The sequence below is a fragment of the Enhydra lutris genome, unplaced genomic scaffold, assembly GCF_002288905.1.
Source record: "Enhydra lutris kenyoni isolate GAN:26980312 unplaced genomic scaffold, ASM228890v2 scaffoldscaffold22, whole genome shotgun sequence".
Taxonomy (NCBI): domain Eukaryota; kingdom Metazoa; phylum Chordata; class Mammalia; order Carnivora; family Mustelidae; genus Enhydra; species Enhydra lutris.
Genome location: NW_019154106.1, coordinates 12,126,139 through 12,149,032, shown reverse-complemented (window position 1 = coordinate 12,149,032; position 22,894 = coordinate 12,126,139). Strand labels below are relative to the sequence as shown.

General features: G+C 39.6%; 1 protein-coding gene across 1 annotated transcript; it reads right to left on the bottom strand.

Moving 5' to 3' along the window:
- Positions 1 to 3,770: 3,770 nt before the first annotated feature.
- On the bottom strand, positions 3,771 to 21,446 carry LOC111150163 (glycine N-acyltransferase-like). The gene is made up of 6 exons (XM_022507558.1): positions 20,822 to 21,446; positions 20,513 to 20,608; positions 16,459 to 16,566; positions 6,765 to 6,891; positions 5,222 to 5,393; positions 3,771 to 4,635 (listed from the first exon to the last, which is right to left on the bottom strand). Exons 2-6 carry the CDS (start codon positions 20,588 to 20,590, stop codon positions 4,233 to 4,235), a joined length of 888 nt encoding a protein of 295 aa, XP_022363266.1. The 5' UTR covers positions 20,591 to 20,608; positions 20,822 to 21,446; the 3' UTR covers positions 3,771 to 4,232.
- Positions 21,447 to 22,894: the final 1,448 nt, after the last annotated feature.

Here is a 22,894-nt window from a genome sequence, read left to right as displayed (position 1 = left end):
AAATTTGCTAGTGCTGTGGGTTTTGCAAATAGTTTCTGATCCTCAGGAATATTTATATGTCCATCTTTACAGCACAAGGACATTTCCTTCTTCTATATATTGTATGAAAAGAGTATAATTATTGGTAAGATTAATGTAGCAGTATGGTACCATCTTTACTTCTTTCTATGTCCAAGGATTTTGAACCTTGCATCACTTTGTTAGGATACCTCAAGGTTTCAAATGTTTGAGCCTCTTTGGTGGGCACCTGGGTGACTCAGTCAGTTAAGCATCCCACTCTTAGTTTCAGCTCAGGTTGTGATCTCATGGGTTGTGGAATCAAGTCCCACGTGGGACTCTGTACTCAGTGGGAAGTCTGCTTACAGATTCTCTCCCTCTGCCATTACCCCCTACTCACTTGCTCTCTCAAATAAACAAATCTTTTTCTTTTTTTTTTTTTAAAGCAAATGTTTGAGGTTTTGGGATCGGATTTGCAGTATTACTACCAAGGAAATACCTCTGAAAGCTCACAAAAAAACTAGTATGACCAAGTGTTGGAGTGATTCTTGTGGTAAGATTGAGTGATAATATTTGATAATTTTTACCAAATTGGCTAGTTCCTGTTGACAAAACTTTAGAAAAGTATTTTTTCCTGGAAACATTCCACGAATGTTTATCAATAGTATCATTCTAATTTTCCTAAAGACTAGTTGTTGACCAGAATATCATTGTTCACAATTAAATTCAAAATCATTGGTTGAATATATGTCCATTATTTGTGGTTTTTTTTCCCAGGAGCTGCCATATGTAGAAATTCTTTAAGCTGACTGCATTAGCAGTAGCTTGAAAGAAATAAATTATAGAGTTAAGATGGAATTGTCCTTAGAACCTAAAGAAGTTGGGGAGTCTGGGTGGCTCAATCGGTTAAGTGTTGGATTCTTGATTTCAGCTCAGGTCTTGATCTCGAGCCCTACACTGGACTCTGCAGTGGGCTGGAGCCTACTTAAGATTATGCTGAGTGAAATGAGTCAAACAGAGAAAGTCAATTATCACATGGTTTCACTTATTTGTGGAACATCAGGAATAGAATGGAGGGCATCAAGAGAAGGGAAAAATGAAGGGGGAGAAAAAAGATTGGGAGATGAACCAGGAGAGACTATGGAATCAGGAAACAAACTGAGGGTTTTGGAAGGAGAGGGGTAGGAGGATGGGTGAGCTTGGTGATGGGTATTAAGAAAGGCATGTTTGTAATGGGCACTGGGTGTTATATGCAAACAATTAATCAAACACTACATCAAAAACTAATGATGTGGGGCGCCTGGGTGGCTCAGTGGGTTAAAGCCTCTGCCTTTGGCTCAGGTTATGATCCCAGGGTCCTGGGATCAAGCCCAGCATCAGGCTCTCTGCTCAGCGGGGAGCCTGCTTCCCCCTCTCTCTCTGCCTGCCTCTTTGCCTACCTGTGATCTCTGTCTGCCAAATAAATAAGTAAAATTAAAAAAAAAAACTAATGATGTACTGTATGGTGATTAACATAACACAATAAGAAAATAAAAAAGATTCTCTCCCTCTGACCCTCTCCTCCTGTATCCTCTGTCTCTCAAAACAAAACAAAAAAACGTAAAGAAGTTAATTAGCAGTTAAGGGGAATATTTTACAGAAAATCAGAATTGTATAACATTAAACTGGAAAAAAGATAATACAATAAAAAATCAAAACAAGAAGGGACATAAACATGTGAAGGAAAATGGGACTATTACTAGAATCTTGTTTCTGTGGTCTTTAGTGGAAGCAGAGAATTATATCTGAATTTCTGGTTTTGTTTTTATTTTGCTAGTTTTCAGGCAGTCATCTTCTATGTACTATCTGCTTTCAGAGGTTCCCTGGAAAAACTGTGTTTTATAACTTTTACTGGGTTAATTCTTCCAGTTCTTATCATCTAGGGATAAGTCTTTGTGTAAGCTTACAACTATATTGGTTATCAGGAAAACTCATCAGAGTCTTTTCCAGTGAGGACCCAGGGCAGTCTTTTTTAGATTTCTTATTCCAGAATCACCTGCTTTTCCTTTTTTTTTTTTTAATTGAGCAGAGTTGACGCACCATGTTACATTAGTTTCAGGTGTACAAGATAGTGATTCAGCATCTGTATACCTTATGCTATGCTTGCCACAAGTGTAGCTACGATCAGTCATCATTCAATACCATGACAATATCATTGACATATTCCCTATGCTGTACCTTTTATTCCCATGACTGACTCATTCCATACCAGAAGCCTGACTACACAAGATCCCTCAGGTCAGATTTCCAACAGCCCAGGTAAATGGTCATGCTGGGGAACTCTTAGCACCCAGGTCTGTGTTTTTCCATGGAACAACATAAAATAGTTGTTCCTTGGAAGGAAAAAATCTTTTCCTTTATTTAAAAAAATCATTCTCTAATGAGCAGGTTTTATGGGGAAGTAGGGAAAGTGTAGTTTGGTGTCTGCTTATTGTACTATCTAATGACAAGTTTTTAGAAGCTTTAGGAATTTACTTATTTTTATTATGTTATGTTAGCCCCATACAGTACATCATTAATTTTTGATGTAATGTTCCATGGTTCATTATTTGCATATAACACCCAGTGCTCGTTGCAATATGTGCCCTCCTTAATAATGAACTAATATTATCAATTAGAATGTAAATCTACATTATGTCAACAAAAGTAAAACAATATACCTAAGTAGTGTGCATTATGAATTTTCATCTGTGGCTTTAGGACATAATATGTTTTATTATTTCTCTAAACCTGTGGGTCTCAAAGCCTGGTTCGTGGACCAGCAGCATCAGGATCATGTGGAAACTTGTCAGAAATTTAAATCCTGGGACTCTACCCAAAATCTACTGAATCAGAAATGTAGGAGTTAGGCTCAACAGTCTGTGTTTTAATAGGCCTGACAGTTAAATCACAGTCTGTGATTCTGATGCAGGCTCAAGGATGAGAATCCCTTCTCTAGACCAGTGGCTCTCCATCACAGGTGACTTTGCATGCAGCGCACACTTGTCAATATCTGGAGACATTTTTAGTTGTCAGAGCTGGGATGGAGGATGCTACTGGCCTCAGTAGGTAGAGGCCAGGGGTCCTGCTAAGCATTCTACAAATGTATAGGACAGTCCCTATGCCACAACAGAGAATTGTCCAGCCTAAAATGTCCACTGTGCCAAGGTCGAGAAACACTGACTGGCCAAGAAATTAACCTCAATTTCTGTGTGTGTGGGTGGGTGGGACATTCCATCCCCAGTTCCATAGCCTAATGCCAGTCTTAGGTGGATCATAAGGAAACAGGTTCTTAGTCTAGGTGATTTGCTGGGGCAAAAGAACCTTCCCAGTGTGCCTGTCCCAACCAGGAAGAATAACCCCACCACACTCCCAGCTGGGTTCTCCTGGGAACTTCAGAGAATCCAGGCGTCCTAAAATAACATACTGAGGGCAAGTGGGGCAATACGTCTTCTTAACAAATTTCCACTCCCTGGTTGCTCTCACTTCCCTCTCTCCATAAACTCACCCATGCTCTCCCCATCACGAGCCACTGCACTTCAGCTTACACAGTGAAACACAAAATCTCTTTATTGTTTGGGGGTTCAGATGGGTTTAGGAAAGCGCAGGAGTGGGGAAAGGACAGGCTAACATATGTCTCTTTCTTATTAACTCTCCCTGCTATTTCATGTGTACTATGTTTAACCTAACATCTGTATGTATTTGTATATATTTAATGTAATTCCAAAGTAGCAATCAGAGGAAAAGATGATCTCTGCAAACCTAATGAGCAGAACACACTTGCTGATCACTAGGGAAACAGCCACAAGAAGGAACAGAAATAATTCATAATGCCCAGAAAACATTATCCCTCCCTGGAAAATTTGTCAAGGCTCTACTAATCCATGTTGTAAGAAGTCCAGGAGAAGCTATCTGGGGCAACATGCAGCTCATGAAGCAATGTCACCAAGATCCTGGAAGTGTGGGAGGGCTCACTTATGTGGGGGCCACTGCAGGAATACCTGGGCCTGCTTCATACGGACAAATCTATAGAAGCCCATCTGCGATGTGTGTGCAGGGATGAGGGTGGCCTTGCTGACCAATCGTGCTGCTTCCCCCGAGCCCAAATAGTGCCATTTCTTTAGCAGTGGCAGAAGACGAAACAGCATCTTCTCTCCCTCTGTCCCCCCAGGCCCAGGCCCAGGCCCATCTGACATGGTCTTCCATGCAGGGCTGCCTCAGAGAGGCATGCAGTGCCACTGGTTCCAGTCACAGGGCAGGCGGATGTAGTGCAGATTATAAGACATCCGCTGCATAATTTTGTTATTCTTGTCTGTGTGTGAATACAGGGGGAAGCCGAGTTTGTGTAGAACCTGGGTCTGGTAATAGATGATGTGAGAGATAAGGCCCTGCTTCCGGTACTCAGGCACGGTCCCCGCCATCCGCATCTCCCCTGTCTGGTCCATCAGGTCCCAGGACACAGGGGTCCCCTCAGGCCCCAGCAGGCAGAAGGTGGGGAAGGTCTGGATGCAGCGCTCGATGAACCTCTGGCTCCTATCATTGCCGCCGAAATGCCAGAATTTATTCACCAAGGGAGCATGGGTAACGTCCAGGGAGGAGAGTTTAAACATCTCTTGGTTGCTGTGGAGGCCCAGGAGAAAAGTCGATGAGTATGGAGGTCTGTGTTTGTTCTCTACCTCTATTGTCTTGAAAGACAGAGTGGTCAGGGGCAATAGCAGATGCAAAGTCCCCAAGAAGGACAGAAAAAGGCCACTATTGTTGGAGTGAGTGTGCAGGAAGGACAGGATAGGTCGAAGGATTGAGCAGAAGTTGGATATACTCTAGATAAAAAAGGAAATGTAGTGTTTTAAGCAGAGGAGGAACATGGTCTGAATTACATTCTTAAAAAATGTTAATTAATTAATTAATTAATTTGACACACAGAGACAGCGAGAGAGAGGGAACACAAGCAGGGGAAGCTGGAGAGGGAGAAGAAGGCTTCCCACCCAGCAGGGAATCCCCTGCGAGTCTTGATCCCAGGACTCTGGGATCATGACCTGAGCCACCTGGGTGCCCCTGAATTGCACAGTTTTTTAAAAAGATTACTCTGGCTGCATTGACAAATATTGATTGCAGATGGGCCTGAGTGGAACTAGGGAGAGAAAATAGGAGGCTAGGTCAGTAGTGGAAGTTGTGAGTAGTGCAGGCTGACTCGCATGAAACTCACATGGCCTTGGGTTTGCCGCCACTGGGGGATAACTGCTTTACGTCCAGCAGGGAAGGAAACAGTTTCTTCACCTCATTCGCCATCATATAGAGAAAGCACCGTGTCTGCTTGACTTGGATGGATTTAGTGGTTGCAACATTCTGTATCACCTCATTCAGACTGGGCTGGGTACCTACATGGGATTATAAGGAGAGACTGATTTGAGCACATCCTGTGGAGAAGCACTCCAGGGGAGTAGGAAGTGTCTGGGATTTACAGAGAACCTAGATTCAGTGCTGCTGCGTGACCGGAGTCTCATCATCACGATTTGTGCAATTTCTCCTATTTTACATGAGTAAAAATGGGCCCAGAAATTCATTAAGTCTTTAGTGGCAAAGCAAGACTGGAACCAAGTTTTCTGGACTTCATAATCATGTAGTTTTGAAATGAAAGGAGAGGAAGGCGTTAGAAAAATAGTAGCCAGTATCCATTGTGCACTTACTATGTTCTCAGTGTGGAAGACTTTTGCAATAATGGCCTACATTCACCCACATCTCCTTGTATCCATTCCCTGGAGTAGTCCTCTCCTGCACTGCATCTGACCTTGGCCCTGTGATCTGTTTTGCCAGTGGGGAAAAATAAATTTGATGTGGGGAAAAACTTAAAAGTGCTTGAACACTGAGGCTAGCTCTCAGTGTGTGTGATCTCAGTCATTTTGAAACCAATACCATATGAATAGGCTTGGTGCTAGCCTGCCGAGGTCACGTTGCCATAGCAGCCGACACTGGCAGCCAGAACCATCATTCAGACATGTGACTGAGGCCAGGCGCATCGGTTGGCCCATAGCCCAACCACCAACTGACTGGAACTGCCTGACTAAACCCAAGTGAGATCAGCAGGACAGCCTTGCGGAGCCTAGCCCAAACAGTTGATTCACAGAACTATGAGGTTTGCTACACAGCAAAAGTTAACAGATCCATCCAGGTATCATAGTGAGAAATTCCTATTCAAGATTTCATTTAATCTTCTCAATGCCCCAGTGTTCTAGAAACTATTCCTAGCCTCATTTTTGTATATGAAAGTCATGGTGTCAGAGAGGTCAAGTCATGTGACTAGAATCACATAGCAAGTAACAAGCAGATGCCATTCCAAGGAGTCTGACTCTGGGGGCATGTCCACAACCATGACCATTGTCCTTCATGGTCTGGGAGGTGCTTTATGGCACAAGTTGTCACACTTAATCCAGGAATGGAAAGCCCTAAGGGAATGCTTTGGTACCCAATCACTTGAGGGATCCTGTTTATGCAAAATATGCCATAAATCCTTGGCTATCAAGAAATTATATTATGGTTAAAATAAAAATAAAAATAAAAAATAAAATAAAATAAAATAAAAATAAAAAATAAAAACCCATTCTTTGCAAGAGTATTTTTTTCTCCCTTTACAAGTGAGTTAAAAGTTTGGCAGCAGGCTGAGGGTCTGGAGCTTGGGGGATAGGAGATATGACTCAGGGAAAATTGTTTAGGACAGAGAAGTGAGGCTACACATATCCCATTTCTCTTACTTTGGATCTGCAAATGCTGTTTCCAGTTGATGACTTCTGGTGAGCCAAGAAATTCCTCACAATTCTTGAGGTCCTTGGAGTAGATTTGGTAAGTATTGGTGTAGTGATCAAAATCATCTATCATCTCCTATTGTCATTGGGAAAAGCAAAATGAAACAAATTCTTTATATTTCATGATTGCAATACACTTTTCTAAATTCCACTCTACTGTGACTTTTTAAAATTGAAGTAAGTTGACACACAGTGTTATGTTAGTTTCAGGTATCCAACATAATTATCCAACAAGTCTATACTTTATGCTGTGCTTAGCACGAGTACAGCTACCATCTCTCACATACAATGCTATTACACCACGACTGACTATATTCCCTATGCTGTACCTTTTATCCCAATGACTTATTCATACCATAACAGGAAACCTGTACCTCCCACTCCCCTTCACCCATTTTGCCCATCCCTCCACCCTCTTCCCTTTTAGAAACCATCAGTTTGTTTTCTGTATTTATGGATTTGTTTCTGATTTTTGTTTGTTTGCTTATTTGTTTTTCAGATTCCACATATGAGGGAAATTATATGGTATTTGTATTTCTCTGTCTGATTTATTTCATGTAGCATTATACCTTCTAGGTCCATCCATGTTGTCACAGTGGGCAAGATCTCACTCTTCTTATGGCTGAGTAATACTCCATAAACACGAAATCTTTTCTTTTTTTTTATTAATTTCTTTTCAGCATAACAGAATTCATTGTTTATGCACCACACCCAGTCCTCCATGCCATATGTGCCCTCCATAATACCCACCACCTGGCTCCCCCAACCTCCCGCCCCTTCAAAATCCTCAGATTGTTTTTCAGAGTCTATAGTCTCTCATGGTTCATCTCCCCTTCCAATTTCCTTCAACTCCCTTTTCATCTCCATCTCCTTATGTCCTCCATGTTATTTGTTATGCTCCACAAATAAGTGAAACCAATTGACTCTCTCTGCTTGACTTATTTCACTCAGCATAATCTCTTCCAATCCCGTCCATGTTGCTACAAAAGTTGGGTATTCATCCTTTCTGATGGAGGCATAATACTCCATAGTGTATATGGACCACATCTTCCTTATCCATTCGTCCATTGAAGGGCATCTTGGTTCTTTCCACAGTTTGGTGACCATGGCCATTGCTGCTATAAACATTGGGGTACAGATGGCCCTTCTTTTCACTACATCTTTATCTTTGGGGTAAATACCCAGTAGTGCAATTGCAAGGTCATAGGGAAGCTCTATTTTTAATTTCTCCCCACTGTTCTCCAAAGTGGTTGCACCAACTTGTATTCCCACCAACAGTGTAAGAGGGTTCCCCTTTCTCCACATCCTCTCCAACACATGTTGTTTCCTATCTTGCTAATTTTGGCCATTCAAACTTGTGTAAGGTGGTATCTCAATGTGGTTTTAATTTGAATCTCCCTGATGGCTAGTGATGATGAACATTTTTTCATGTGTCTGATAGTCATTTGTATGTCTTCATTGGAGAAGTGTCTGTTCATGTCTTCTGCCCATTTTTTGACATGATTATCTGTTTTGTGTGTGTTGAGTTTGAGGAGTTCTTTATAGATCCTGGATATCAACCTTTTGTCTGTACTGTCATTTGCAAATAATCTTCTCCCATTCCGTGGGTTGCCTCTTTGTTTTGTTGACTGTTTCCTTTGCTGTGCAGAAGCTTTTGATCTTGACGAAGACCCAAAAGATCATTTTTGCTTTTGTTTCCTCTGCCTTTGGAGACTTATCTTGAAAGAAGTTGCTGTGGCTGATATCGAAGAGGCTACTGCCTATGTTCTCCTCTAGGATTCTGATGGATTCCTGTCTCACGTTGAGGTCTTTTATCCATTTTGAGTTTATTTTGTGTACGGTGTAAAAAACACTAAATCTTTTCTAATCCATTCTTCTATTGATGGACACTTGGGTTGCTTCCTTATCTTGGCTATTATAAACAATGCTGCTATAAATATGGTGCATAGATCTTTTCAAATTTGTGTTTTCATTTTCTTTGGGTAAATACCCAGTAGTGTAATTATTGGATCATATGGTATTTCTATTTTCAGGTTTTTTGAGGAACGTCCTTACTGCTTTCCATAGTGGCTGAACCAATGTAAATTCCCACCAACAGTGCATGAGGGTCCTTTTTACCCACATCCACACCAATGCTTGCTCTTTCTCATCTTTTTGATTGGAGCCATTCTGATAGCTGTAAGGTTATATCTTGTTGTGGTTTTGATTTGTGTTTCCCTGATGATGAATGATATAGAGCATTTCTTCATGTGCCTGTAGGTCATGTGTATGTCTTCTTTGGAGAAGTATCTAATTCAAGTCCTCTGCCCATTTTTAAATTGAATTATTTGTTTTCTGATGTTGAGTTGTATAAGTCTTTATGGATTTTGGATATTAAGCTGTTATGGTGAAAAAAAGAACTTTTCCTCTAAGGTTAGGAAGAAGACAAGGATGTCCACTCTTGCCACTTTTTTCCCCCTAAAGATTTATCTATTTATTTCAGAGATAGAGAGTGCATGAGTGGGAAGGGTAGAAGGAGAGGGAAAGAGAACCTCAAGCAGATTACACAGTGAGTGCTGAGCCAGAGGCAGGGCTGGATCCCATGGGGTCACAACCTGAGCCGAAACCAAGAATCTGACACTTAACCAACTGCACCAGCCAGGTGTCCCCACTCTTGCCACCTTTATTCAACACAGTCCTAGAAGTCCCAACCACAGCAATGCAACAAGAAAAAGAAATAAAATTCATCCAAATTGTTAAAGAAGCTAAACTGTCACTATTTGAAGATGACATGATACTATACATAGAAAACCGTAAGACAAAACTAATACACAGAAATTGTTTGTTTATATACAAGTAAAATGAAGTGATAGAAAAATTAAGAACACAATTCCATTTACAATTGCGTCAGCAAAAACAAAATACATAGGAACAAATTTAACCCACGAACTGAAAGAGCTGTACTCTGAAAACTATAAAAACACTGAGGAAAGAAATTGAAGATGACACAAACAAAGAGAAAGATATTCCATGCTCATGGGCTGGAAGAATTAATATTGTCAAAATGTCCATACTACCCAAAGTACAGATTCAGTGCAAACCCTATCAAAATACCAACAGCATTTCCACAGACCTAGAACAAATAAGGCTAAAATTTGTATGGAACCACAAAGACCCTGGATGGCAAAAACAATCTTGAGGAAGAAAAAAAAAAGATGGAGATATCATAATTTCAGAATTTAAGATATATTACAAAGTTGTATTAATCAAAACAGTATGATATTGGCACAAAAATAAATACACACATCAATGAAATGGAATAGAGAGCCAGAAATAAACTCCTGTTTATACGGTCCATTAATCTGTGACAGACAGAGCAGGAAAGACTATCCAATGGAAGAAAGACAGTCTCTTCAATAAATGGTGTTAGGAAAACTGGACAGCTACATGGAAAAGAGTGAAACTGGACCACTTTCTTACACCATACACAGAGTACACTCAAAATGTACTAAGGACCAAAATGTGAGATATACTGTGATATTTTTAAGTACTAAAATGTTGATATTTCTATTGGTGCATTGCAATTATTCCTAAGTTATTTAAATAATGAGATAAGAGGAGAGAGTCAAGTATTCAATTTATGATAGAAAATTTATAACAATAGTACTCTCTAACCACATAGTGCATTAAAATTTCAAGTCAAGCAAAGACAATTATTAGAAAGCATTCTCCTATATTTCTGTTATTCCCAATGGGAAGAAGAGGAAAACAAGTAATAAGGAAAAGCATCTGTGGCAAGAATAAATTTTACTACAGTTCAAATACTTGCAGAACACACCAATTATGAATGTGACAGTATTAAATTTGGTTATAGCTAATTCTGGATTAAAATCACCATCTATACTTAATGAAGCCAAAGAAGATGAAAAATTAAAAATGGTTTCTTAAAACAATGCTAGAGTTAAATAAAGTGTAGCTCTAAAAAGAAATAAACCACTTATTTGAAGATCATCTCAAATTATTGAATAACAGATGAGATTATTAACTTTTTAGTTTGCTTTCTATTATTTTTTAAATTATTAATGAAATTTTTTTTTCACTTAAATTCGATTTGGTTAACATGTAGTGTATTTTTAGCTTCAGGGGTAGAATTTAGTGATTCATCAGATACATATAATACCAAGTGCTCATTACCTCAAGTGCCCTCCTTAATGCCCATTACCCAGTTACCCCACCCCACACTCCCGTCCCCACCAGCTACAATGTTTGTCCTCTGTTGTTAAAGAGTCTCTTATTGTTTGACCCTTCTCTGTTTTTATCTTTTTTTACCCTTTCCCTTCCCCTATGATATCTGTTTTATTTTTAAATTCCACATATCAGTGAAATCATATGGTATTTGTCTTTTTTTGACTTATTTCACTTAGCATAATATCCTCTAGTTCCATCCACATCATTGCAAGGGGCAAGATTTCATTCTTTTTGATGGCTGAGTAATATTCCATTGTGTATATATACCACATCTTCTTTATCCATTCATCTGTTGATGGATATCTGGGCTCTTTCCATATTCCAGCTATTGTAGACATTGCTGCTATAAACATGGGGGTGCAGGTGCCCCTTTGAATCACTGTTTGTATCCTTTGGATAAATACTTAATAGTGTAATTGCTGAGTCACAGAGTAACTCTATTTTTAACTTTTTGAAAAACCTCCACACTGTTTTCTAGAGTGGCTGCACAAGTTTGCATTCCCACCAACAATGTAAGAGGGTTACCCTTTGTCTTCATCCTCGCCAACATTTGTTGTTTCCTGCATTGTTAATTTTAGCCATTCTGACGGGTGTGAGGTGGTGTCTCATTGTGCTTTTGACTTGTATTTCCCTGATACCAAGTAATGTGAGCATTTTATCATGTGTCTGTTAGCCATTTGTATGTCTTCTGTGGAAAAATGTCTGTTGTGTCTTCCACCCATTTCTTTCGTTCTTTCCTTTTTTTTTTTTTTTTAAGATTTTATTTATTTATTTGACAGAGAGCAAGAGAGAGAGGGCACAAGCAGGGGAAGGGACAAAAGGAGAAGAAGGCTCTTTGATGAGTAGGGATTATGTCCATTTCTTTTTTTTTTAAGATTTTATTTATTTATTATTTATTTATTTAATTTATTTATTTGACAGACAGAGATCACAATTAGGCAGAGCAGCAGGCAGAGAGAGAGAGAGAAAGAGGAGGAAGCAGGATCTCTGCTGAGCAGAGAGCCCAATGCGGGGCTCGATCCCAGGACCCTGGGATCATGACCTGAACCAAAGGCAGAGGCTTTAACCCACTGAGCCATCCACGCACCCCTCCATTTATTGACTGTATTTTTTTTGGGGGGGGGTCTTGAGTTTGATAAGTTCTTTATAGATTTTGGATACTAGCCCATTATGAGATATGTCATCTGTGAATATCTTTTACCATTCTTTAGGTTGCCTTTTAGTTTTGTTTATTGTTTCCTTTGCTTTGTGAAAGCTTTTTATCCTGATGAAGTCCCAATAGTTCATTTTTGCTTTTGTTTCCCTTGCCTTTGGCGATATGTCTAGCAAGAAGCTCTTGTGGCAGAGGTCAAAGAGATTGCTGCCTGTGTTCTATTCTAGGATTCTGATGGATTCCTGACTCACATTTAGGTCTTTCATCCATTTTAAGTTTATTTTTGTGTAAAGAAACTGGTCCAATTTCATTCTTCTCCATGTGACTGTCCAATTTTCCAATACTATTTTTTTAAGAAACAGGTTTTTTTTTTCCATTGAATATTCTTTCCTGCTTTGCTGAAGATTTGATCATAGAATTGAGGGTCCATTTCTGGGCTCTCTGGTCTCTTCCACTGATCTATGTGTCTGTTTTTGTGCCAGTACCATACTGTCTTGATGATTACATTGTATTATAGCTTGAAGTCCGGAATTAGGATGCCTCCAGTTTTCATTTTCTTTCTCAACATTCCTCTGGCTATTTGTGGTCTTTTCTGGTTCCATACAAATTTTGGATTGTTTGTTCCAGGAGTCTTGTTTTTTTTAATACATTCTGATACCCGATGTCTTTGGATTGAAGCACTTAGCCCATTTACATTCAGAGTAACTATAGAAAGCTATGAATTTAGTGCCATTGTGTTATCTGTAAAGTCACTGTTTCTGTAGATTGTCTTTGTTCCTTTCTAATCTTTATTACTTTTGGTCTCTCTTTGTGCTCAAAGTGTTCCCTTAAATATTCCTTGCAGGACTGGTTTAGTGTTCATGAATTCCTTTAGTTTTTGTTTGTCTTGGAAACTCTATCTCTCCTTCTATTCTGAATGACAGCCTTGCTAGCTAAAGTATTCGTGGCTGCATATTTTCCCATTTAGCATGTTGAATATATCATGTCAGTCCTTTCTGGCCTGCAGGACTCCGTGGACAGATCTGCTGCCAGCCTTATGTTTCTACCTTGTAGGTTAAGGACCTCTTGTCCCAAGCTGCTTTCAGGATTTTTTTCTTTGTTTTTGTAATTTGCAAGTTTCACTATAATATGTTTGAGGTGTTGACCTATTTTTGTTGATTTTGAGAGGATTTCTCTGTGCCTCTTGGACTTAGATGCTTGTTTCCTTTCCCAAATTAGGAAAGTTCTCAGCTATAATTTGTTCAAATTAACCTTCTGCCCCTTTTCCTCACTCTTCCTTTTCTGGGACTCCTTTTCTATAGAAATTATTTTGTTCTGTGGAATTGTTGAGTTCCCTAAGTATTCCTTCATGATCTAATAGTTTCCTTTCCCTCTTCTTTTTGGCTTCCTTATTTTCCCACATTTCATCTTCTATATCACCAATTCTTTCTTCTGCTTCATTATACTAATTTTTATGGCCTCCTCTTTGGGCTGCATCTCAGTAATAGCACTTTTAATTTTGGCCTTATTAGATTTTAGTTCTTTTATCTCTACGTTAAGGGATTCTCTGGTGTCTTCTATGCCTTTTTCAAGGCCAGGTAGTGTCTTTATAATTGTTTTAAATTCTAGTTCAAACATCTTACTTATAGCCATATTGATTAAACACCTGGCTGTGAGTACTACCTCTTGTTCTTTCTTTTGGGGTGAATTTTTCTGTCTTCTCATTTTTGTCCAGAAAAGAAAAGAAAGAAACAACAACAACAATGAAAAGCCCCCCCTAGATCCTTGGTGTGTTTTGGTCTGCTTGCTAAAAAAAAAAAAAAAACAAAATCCCAAGATAAGAAAGAAAGAAAAAGAAAAGAAAAAAGGAGAGAGGGAGTGTGTATATATAGAAAATACAATACAATGAAATATATAATGTATATATACATATAAACACTAAATATATGTATATAAATAATGCAATACAATGAAAAGGAACAAAAAATAAAACAATAGAGATATAAAGTACATATAAAAAATAAAAAAGAATAAAAAAGAATTGAAAAAATAAAAAACTGAAAAAATAATACTAAAAGACTAAAGAATAAAAATACAAAAATGCTATATACTGTTTTCCCTAACAGCTGAAGATTTGCAGCCCTCTATGATCAGTTAACTTGGTGTAAGCAAGTTGTTTGTGCTGGTTTTCTGGAGGAGGCACCAGTTGAGTTAATTCTTAGGTGGGTTTGTCCTAGTGGAAATGCATCTCCAGTGCACAGAGAGGCAGGGCTCAGTGGGAGCAGCTCCAGACTCCACTAGGTGGCGCAGTTTTGCTCCCTGAAGGCTTTCAGCACTGAAGGAGGGGTAATGAAAATGGCCGTGCCCAGCTCTCTAGCACTAGAGCTGAAAATTCTCAGCCCCAACTCTTCAGTGAGCCCTCAGTGAAAAGCAATCAATCACTTTTGTCTCCTTGGTTTTTGTCAGAACTCTGTATTCGCCCTTCATGTGTCCAAGCATTTTTATCTCAGGCACACGACTGAGTTTCAAACTCCAAACTTTTAGGGAGTCCTGTGGTGGGGACCTGCGCTGTTCTTCCCAGGGAGGGTCTCAGTATGCTTCTGCCTTTTGCTGGACCTGTTCCCAAGAAAGCTGTCACATGACCACGCAGCCATTTGCAGGTTTATAGCAACACATAGCAGAAAGTCAGCGCCTACACTTACTGTTCTCATCTGTCTTCTCTGTTCCTACACCTGGAAGCTCTGCTGAGTACCAATTCTGCACTCAATTGCTTGTAATACTTTGCAGTAGCCTCCTTAAGCAGGCTCCTTCCTTGCATCCGTATCACCCCAGATTCAAGTCTCTGTACATCTTACCTTCCAAAGGACAGTTGCTTTTCTACTTGTAGACTTGCATTTGTTTTTTCAGAACTCTGATTGGTTTCTTGGGTGTTTAGAATGATTTGATAGTTATCCAGTTGTATTTGAGGGACAAGACAAGCTTAGGGTTCCTACTCCTCTATCATCTTAACTCCTCCCAATAACAGATGAGATTATTAGGAGGAAGGAGGCATAGGAAAATATTACCACAGCTCAGCGTAGAATTAGAAAGCTTCTTAAAAAATAATTGGAAAATGTTGCCCCAAAATACACTGACAAATCAGCAAGGATACCCACTAATACATTTTGTTCCTTAAGATCACATTTAACATAAAAGATAAAATAATTCTATTTATTTATTTATTTATTTATTTTTAAATTTTATTTATTTAACAGAGAGAGAGATCACAAGTAGGCAGAGAGGCAGGCAGAGAGAGAGGGGGATGCGGGCTCCCCGCCGAACGGAGAGCCCGACGTGGGGCTCGATCCCAGGACCCTGAGATCATGACCTGAGCCGAAGGCAGAGGCTTAACCCACTGAGCCACCCAGGTGCCCCAAATAATTTTATTTTTGTTCAGTTTTTATTACTAATACAAATTTCTTTATATATTATTTAATTTAGTGGTTTTCAAGTAACTTTATTTCTATGAAAGATATAATATTTATATTTTTATAAATTTATAATTTTACTGCATATTTAAGAATAAGCTTAGGAGTTTTTGTTTGAAATGTATTAACTGTGTAGCTTCTCTAGTTTTTAAGTGTTTCCCCAAAATGTGAGCTCCTGGGTGGTAGAGTTGGTTAAGTGTCCAACTCTTGGTTCTGGCTCAGGTCATGATCTCAGGGTCGTGAGATTTAGCCCTGCCTCAGGCTCCCCACTCAGTGCAGAGTCTACTTGAGATTCTCTCTTTCTCTCTCTGCTCCTCCCCCCCACTTATGCTCTCTCTCTCTTTAAATGTTTAAATCTTTAAATGTTTCCCTAAATGCATATGGAAGTTATAGTTTTATAAATTTCCTTTTAATGACCATTCTAACTCATCGTGCTATTTCACAACTTTCTATGTTGACCCTTGGTGTTTTTTCTCTGGTTAGAATGGCCTCTTTTTCTTTTCAGCCTAACGCTATCTATAAAATATGCCCCCAAATCCAGTGTAGATGAACCTCCATCTCCAACCTTCATAGTTGAATCAGCTTTCACCTAGGCTATTTCTGTGTTATACATCTGTTCTTGCACTTTTCACACCATGTTCTTTTATTTGCTTATGGATTTTTTTCTTCCAGGCTGTGAGTTCCTTGAGGACAGGACTTGCTCACCATCACACAATTCATTTCTGTATCCCCTGGAGCTGCCACATTTCCGAGTGCATGGCTGGCTCACAGCAAAAATGAACACAGAGGCATATTAATACAACTTCTGGCAACTTACCTTCTCCTGAGGGTGGATAACCACTGTTGTAAAGTCAGGCCACTTGTCCACTAAGGCCTTCAGCTTGAATGGATTTCCCTGGTTCATGTGGAAGACAGTCCCATAAACCTGCAGCATCCCAAGTAGGGGAGAGAGGTTTGGCTTGTTAGGAAGGGATGATAAAGTGTCTTGTTTGATCAGGACAAGGATTATTTCTATGAAATCATGGAATTTTGTGTTAAAGTAAGGCCAAATAGGACACCTAGGTCAAACTATCTCCAAGTACTACTTTTTTTTTTTTTTTTTACTCTTTAATGAGGAGAGCTTTCTCTCCCCATCCAATATGAATCATACATGCATATAGTAAAATGTTTGGACAGATAAAATTTGATGATTTTAAGACTACCATTCTTCATTTTAGGATTTAAAATGATTTATTCCAAGACTTTCTTCTTTCATACACATACAACAATTTTATAAAAATAAAATGATCTGATACATTGTGTTTTTCCCCCACTGAATGCATTGTGGGCATATTTCTATGTTCATAAACAGAAAATTTTTCAATTATTTTATAATGGCTGCATAGGATTCCATTGTAGGGATGTACCACGGTTTAATTTATTTGCCTATTGGTGGTAATTTTAGCCATTTCCAACTTTTCACTTTGACAAATAATTTTTCATACAACATGCTTGCACAGAAATCTTTGCATGGGCACCTATTTTCTTAGAATATCCAGAAGAGTAGTTGCTGGCTCAAAGATTATGTACATGTTTAATGCTCCTTAACATAAATGACCACATTATTTTTTTTAAGATTTTATTTACTTATTTATTTGTCAGAGAGAGAGAGAGAGGGAGAACACAAGCAGGCAGAGCAGCAGGCAGAGGCAGATAGAAAAGCAGCCTCCCCGCTGAGCAAGGAGCCTGATGTGGGACTCGATCCCAGGACCCTAGGATCATGACCTGAGCCGAAGGCAGCAGCTTAACCCACTGAGCCACCCAGGCATCCCAAATGACCACATTATTATCTGGAAAGATTAAATGAACTTCCACCAACAAGCAGAGGCTACAGCAAAGTACTCAAGAGAATAGGTTGTGAGTCCCATGGTTTGGGGCCCAGTCTTGGATCCCCACCCTCATCCTGGACATTGCGTTTCTGTGGTTTGGGGATTGGGGAATGCAGCAGTGGATATCCGCATGGGCCTCATGGTAAATGTAAACACGAAGCCTCTTCAGATACCAGCATGGGAACATGCCAATGACCCAAGGCCAAAAAGATGGTATATACTTTAATAATTTCCACCATGGATAGATGATGACCAAGGACTATACCAATATCTTTCACCCCTGCTCTCCACCCACATAAACTATTGATGTTAAAGGGGTGGGGAAGAGAAGGGGGAAAAAACTCAGTTGAGGGGGACGTGGGTGACTCAGTCAATTAAGCATCTGACTCTTGGTTTTGGTTCAGGTCATGATCTCAGGGTTGTGGGATCAAGCCTTGCATCAGGCTCTGCACTCATTAGGGAGTCTTGTGCTCTCTCTCTCTCTCTCCCTGTGTTCCTGCCCCTGCTTGTGTATGTTCTCTCTCTCTCTCTCTCTCTCTAAAATAAATAAATCTTTAAAAAAAACCTCTGAGTTGACTGAGTTTATCTAAATTTATTTTGTTTCCAACCATAAGTGGAGTCTTGATACAGAAATTCAGTATAGTTTGGCAAATTATAGACATTATGTTTTTACACACTTGCATTTGGGGCCTGTAAAGTTGATTTGCACTACGATATTATCCATGATGGGATCTGAAAACATGTAGAACTGTTACTCTTTGTTATTCCCATAACAAATTTCCCATAAATTTTTCTTCTTTTTTTCCTGCTGAACTCAGAACATGCCAGGCAGCTACTCTAAGTTGACTCAACTGGAATTGACCCAAGTACTACAATGTATTTAACATTTAACACTTACAGGAATGGCTGGACTTATTTTTGTCTGCGACTCAAGGAAGTTTTGAGTTTTAGGTTATATATTCATTAAAAGTACCTGGCATACAAATATTTTAGATTTCAGTTAGGGAGAAATGTGTATCTTTAATATGCACCAAAGGAGAATGAATTGAGGCTCTAAGAGGGCCACCATATCCTACCACAGAGATGTTCCAAGAAAAGACACTTGGGATTCACCAAGAGTTTTCTCAAAATATTTGAGGTCCAACTAACAGAAGAAGTAAAGAGAAATTCAAATTACAAAATCCTACACTAAAGCATGAAGAAAACCGGTGACCTGAAAAATTTATAAAAGAGCTCCTTAGCATAAAAATATCTTAGGCAATTCTTCATAGAGTGTCTAGCTAATGTAACCTCCTCCCCCAAAATTGACTATCTCTCTGCAAGGTTGCCTGAATCGTAAGGATCACCAAAGGAAAGGAATTAAATATTAGGTAATAGAGATTAATGCTAGTGAGAATCTACCAAAATGGGTTACTTTAGTTATGGATCACAGTTGGCCCTCGAACAACATGGGGATTAGGGGCACTGATTCCCTGCACAATGGAAATCTGTATATAACTTTTGATTCTCCCCAAACTTATGAATTATGAATTATGAATAATTCACAATTGACTAGAATCCCTACCAATAACATAAACAGTTGATTATGACAACTTTGTATGTTATATATTATATTGTTACAATAAAGTAAGGGAGAAAATGTTATTAATAAAATTACAAAGGAAATATATTTACAGTAGTTTACTATATTTACTGAAAAAAACCCACACATAAGTGAACTCATATAGCTCAAACCCATGTTGTTCAAGGGTCAGCTGTGGCTCAAAGTCATTTTTTCATAGTAATTAAAGAATATTGCAACTCATTTCATTTGTCTGTGTCTAATAACTAAAAATTAAGCCATGTGATCTCCAAATAAAATAGTGCTAATATTTTTCTCCTTTATACTGAAAGAAGGGAGTAAGAGAGCTGTGAGAGGGAGCAAATGCATTTATCTTATCTAAAATGCATGCATCTTATAGGAGTGTCTTATAAAACAGTAAAAATCTAATTTCTTTTTTAAAAAAAGATTTTATTTATTTATTTGGCAGAGACAGAGAGCACAAGTAGGCAGAGAGGCAGGCAGAGGGCGAGGGGGAAGCAGGCTCCCTGCCGAGCAGAGAGCCCAATGTGGGGCTTGACCCAGGACCCTGAGATCATGACCCGAGCTGAAGACAGAGGCTTAACCCACTAAGCCACCCAGGTGCCCCTAAAAAAAAAATCTAATTTCTATGTCTACAGAAATTTCAGGGAAGAACAGTTGTCCTCTAAACACACATACACATACATGAAGACACACGGTTGTTATTTTGTTTCTACTGAAGTACACCCTGTCACTTTGGTGCTAAAGAAAAAAGCAAGTACTCACGAATGGCATTAAGAGTCGTGCTTGCCCAGTTCTGGATGTAGGTATTTATGTGTGCGTCTAATTTAATCCTGAGATTTCTGATCAGATGTACTAGGTTAAGGGAGATACTGAGAGTCAGTCATGAAATAGCCTGATGTGCAGTCAGTTCGGAGAAATTGGGAAATTTAAATTAAAATGGGAATTGACTTCTTAGGAATTTTAGAGAGGACATGATGGTTAACCTGTCACCTGGGAAGTGTTCTTTTCGGGAGAATAAACTAAACATTAATATGCAGTCTCCGTGAAATTTGAAGGAAAAATCCGGACAGAATTCTAATGTTATTACAGAATGTTCTTTTGGAACGTAGTAAGGGAACACTTCTGTAATCACAGAATATAAAGCAAAGGGCAATTAGGTTCCAACATACCCATGTTCATAACATAGCATTGAAGTTACTATTTATGTGATATTAGGTAAATCACCAAGCTGAGTTCTGTCTTCTCATCAGTGACACAGACATCATAGCACATATCTTGTAAAGAGGTAATGCCACTCAGTGAGAGAAAACACCACTAGCACTTGTCACAGACCAAATGCTCAATAAATGTTAATCTCTTTTCTTGTTTCACAGGAAATTTCTATTCCTTTCTCCCCACCCAGAAATTTCTACAGTCACCTTTAAAGATTCAGGAAGGCTCTTCCTCAGGGATTTCTCCAGTGTCTGCAGCATCTGGGCACCTTGCAATAGGAACATTGTGGAAGATACTGTAGCCTAGAGGAAGAACCAAGAAATAGCCAGGAATGAGAAGAAGCTGGAGGAGATTCAAAAAAATGAGTAGTAAATTCTCGTCCAATGATCAGGTCCCCCTTCCGTGTCTCTTCATCCGTGTGAGCATCACTAAAGTCTTCACCAGCTCCAGGGAAGGCTGAGCATGGTAGAAAGCACAGGAGGCTCTTTCTACATGTTTTTAGTTCACTTTCTTACCCTTCAGTGTATTCCAGCTGTCAGTTTCACTTTAGATTAACAAGCACATTTTCTTTTGAAATTCATTTGCCATTAGTGATTCTTCTGGCTCCACCAGGGAAGAGCTATGTAACAGTGGAGAAGGAAGTTACTCTTTCTGGGCCTTGGTTTCCTCTGTTAACCTCACAAATAAAACTGTCAGTCATTTTACCATCAAAAATGGCTGATTGGGACTAGCAAAGAATTGCAGTTCAGGATAAGGAAGCTGTAGAAAATGGTAGGCAAGTCTGGAGAACAACGGAGAGGAACACTTATTTATATAAGTCAGAGAGAAGTTGGGAAGGCTGTTCTAAACAAAAGGTCTATTGGAGGAAAGAAAAGGTGCCAAGTATAGAGGCTTTTGATTGGCTGAGTTGTGGTCATGGTCATTGCTCACTGGGAGTAAGGCGGTGCTTACTTACTGTTGGGCCCGCTGTGAATGCAAGGGAGAGTAGTATGGCCAGGGCTCCCTCTGCTGGCTTCCTGAGTCCATTCGAAAGGATTCCTTTTGTTGATTTTCACAACCTCAAAAAAAGATGGGCTAGTAGTCCTATCTACTTGATAGAATTTTTGTGGGGACTAAATGAGTTAATACATTAAATGAGTCAATAAGGGCTTTGAAGACTATCTCTCATATAGTCAGCATTGAACGTGCTATTTTTTTTAAAGAGTTTTATTTATTTATTTGACAGAGATCACAAGTAGGCAGAGAGGCAGGCAGAGAGAGAGGAAGGGAAGCAGGCTCCCTGCTGAGCAGAGAGCCTGACTCAGGGCTCGATTCCAGGACCCTGAGATCATGAAGGCAGAGGCTTAACCCACTGAGCCACCCAGGCACCCCTGGACATGTTATTTTATTACAACTATCCCTGCTCCTTCTCCCTCTCTTCTTCCTTCCCATCCTTTTCTGTCCCCTCCTCTTCCTCTTCTTCCATCCCACCTGAGTTAAAGTGCTACGTATTGCAAGCTGTTTTGCTGCAGTCTTTTCAATGTGGGCATTAGTACATGGTCTAAAATGTAAACAAACCTATTAAAAAATTTCCAGGCTATATTCCAAACTGGTATTTACCACCACCACCACCCCCCTTTTAAGCCTTACACCATCTCAAAACCTCGTTCTTACACCTATGGTGCATATTGTACAGATTACTAGGTAGAATAAATATAGCATTTTTTCATATTTGATTCACTGCCTGAAATTGGGATTATCAAAACATTCTATAAAATCTCAACCACATGGAAAAGAAGAAAAGAGCCCGTGTCACAGCACTGTACTTTGGAACTATGATCTTTGGAGGAGTACAAAGTCCCTTCTAAGTGAAGGCACCAAAGAAGTGATCTGAGAAGATGTTGCATTAAAACCAACTGTGAGTGAGATGCCATGCTCAGGTCAGAACTGGGTAACTTTGTAACTCAAACGGCAGGGAGGAGGCTTCTGCTTCTGGCCAAGCTAAGGTAACAGGATCTGGACTCACCATCTCACCTGGAAAAAAAAATGACAGAACTAAACAGCAAATGACGGGGTGCCTGGCTGCCTCAGGTGGTTAAGCTGAAGGTCAGGTCATGATCCCAGGTCCTGCTCAGTGGGGAGCCTGCTTCTCCCACTCCCTCTGCTTGTGCACCCTCTGTCTCTCTCTCTCTCTCTTTCTGCCAAATAAAATATTTTTTTAAAAGAGATCAAATACTTAGAAAAAAAAAAAAAAAACAAAAAACTAAACAGCAAATGAAACAACATCGCGCAGCACAGAACTGCCAACCCTAGAAAAGGAAGAGAAAAGGTGAGCTTCATGATTGCATCTGCTTGCTTGAAGGCTGCAGCTCCAGGAAATGGAACCAGACCAGACCACAGCAGTCTCACTGACTTGAGCATACAGAGATAGAGGCCAGCATGGAGCTCCAGAAAGAGAGAAAGCAGGGGCTGGGGAGAGAGAATAAGAAAGACAGAAAATGAGAGAGAGAGTTCTGGAGATCTTTGGGAAAGAGCAGCCTCCTACAGTCTTTGGCTTGTCGCTGAACTGTGTAAGGGGAGACTACCTTGGCCTTTATCCTAGGAAAAGA

Bases quoted from the DNA above. Each gene is read 5' to 3' on its own strand.
- LOC111150163 (XM_022507558.1), bottom strand. From the start codon at position 20,590: ATGTTCCTATTGCAAGGTGCCCAGATGCTGCAGACACTGGAGAAATCC. The intron at 16,567-20,512 runs GTGACTGTAGAA...GGGATGCTGCAG, and splicing joins GCCTTCCTGAATCTTTAAAG to GTTTATGGGACTGTCTTCCA. The intron at 4,636-5,221 runs GTGAGTTTCATG...GGGCCTCCACAG, and splicing joins GGCGGCAAACCCAAGGCCAT to CAACCAAGAGATGTTTAAAC.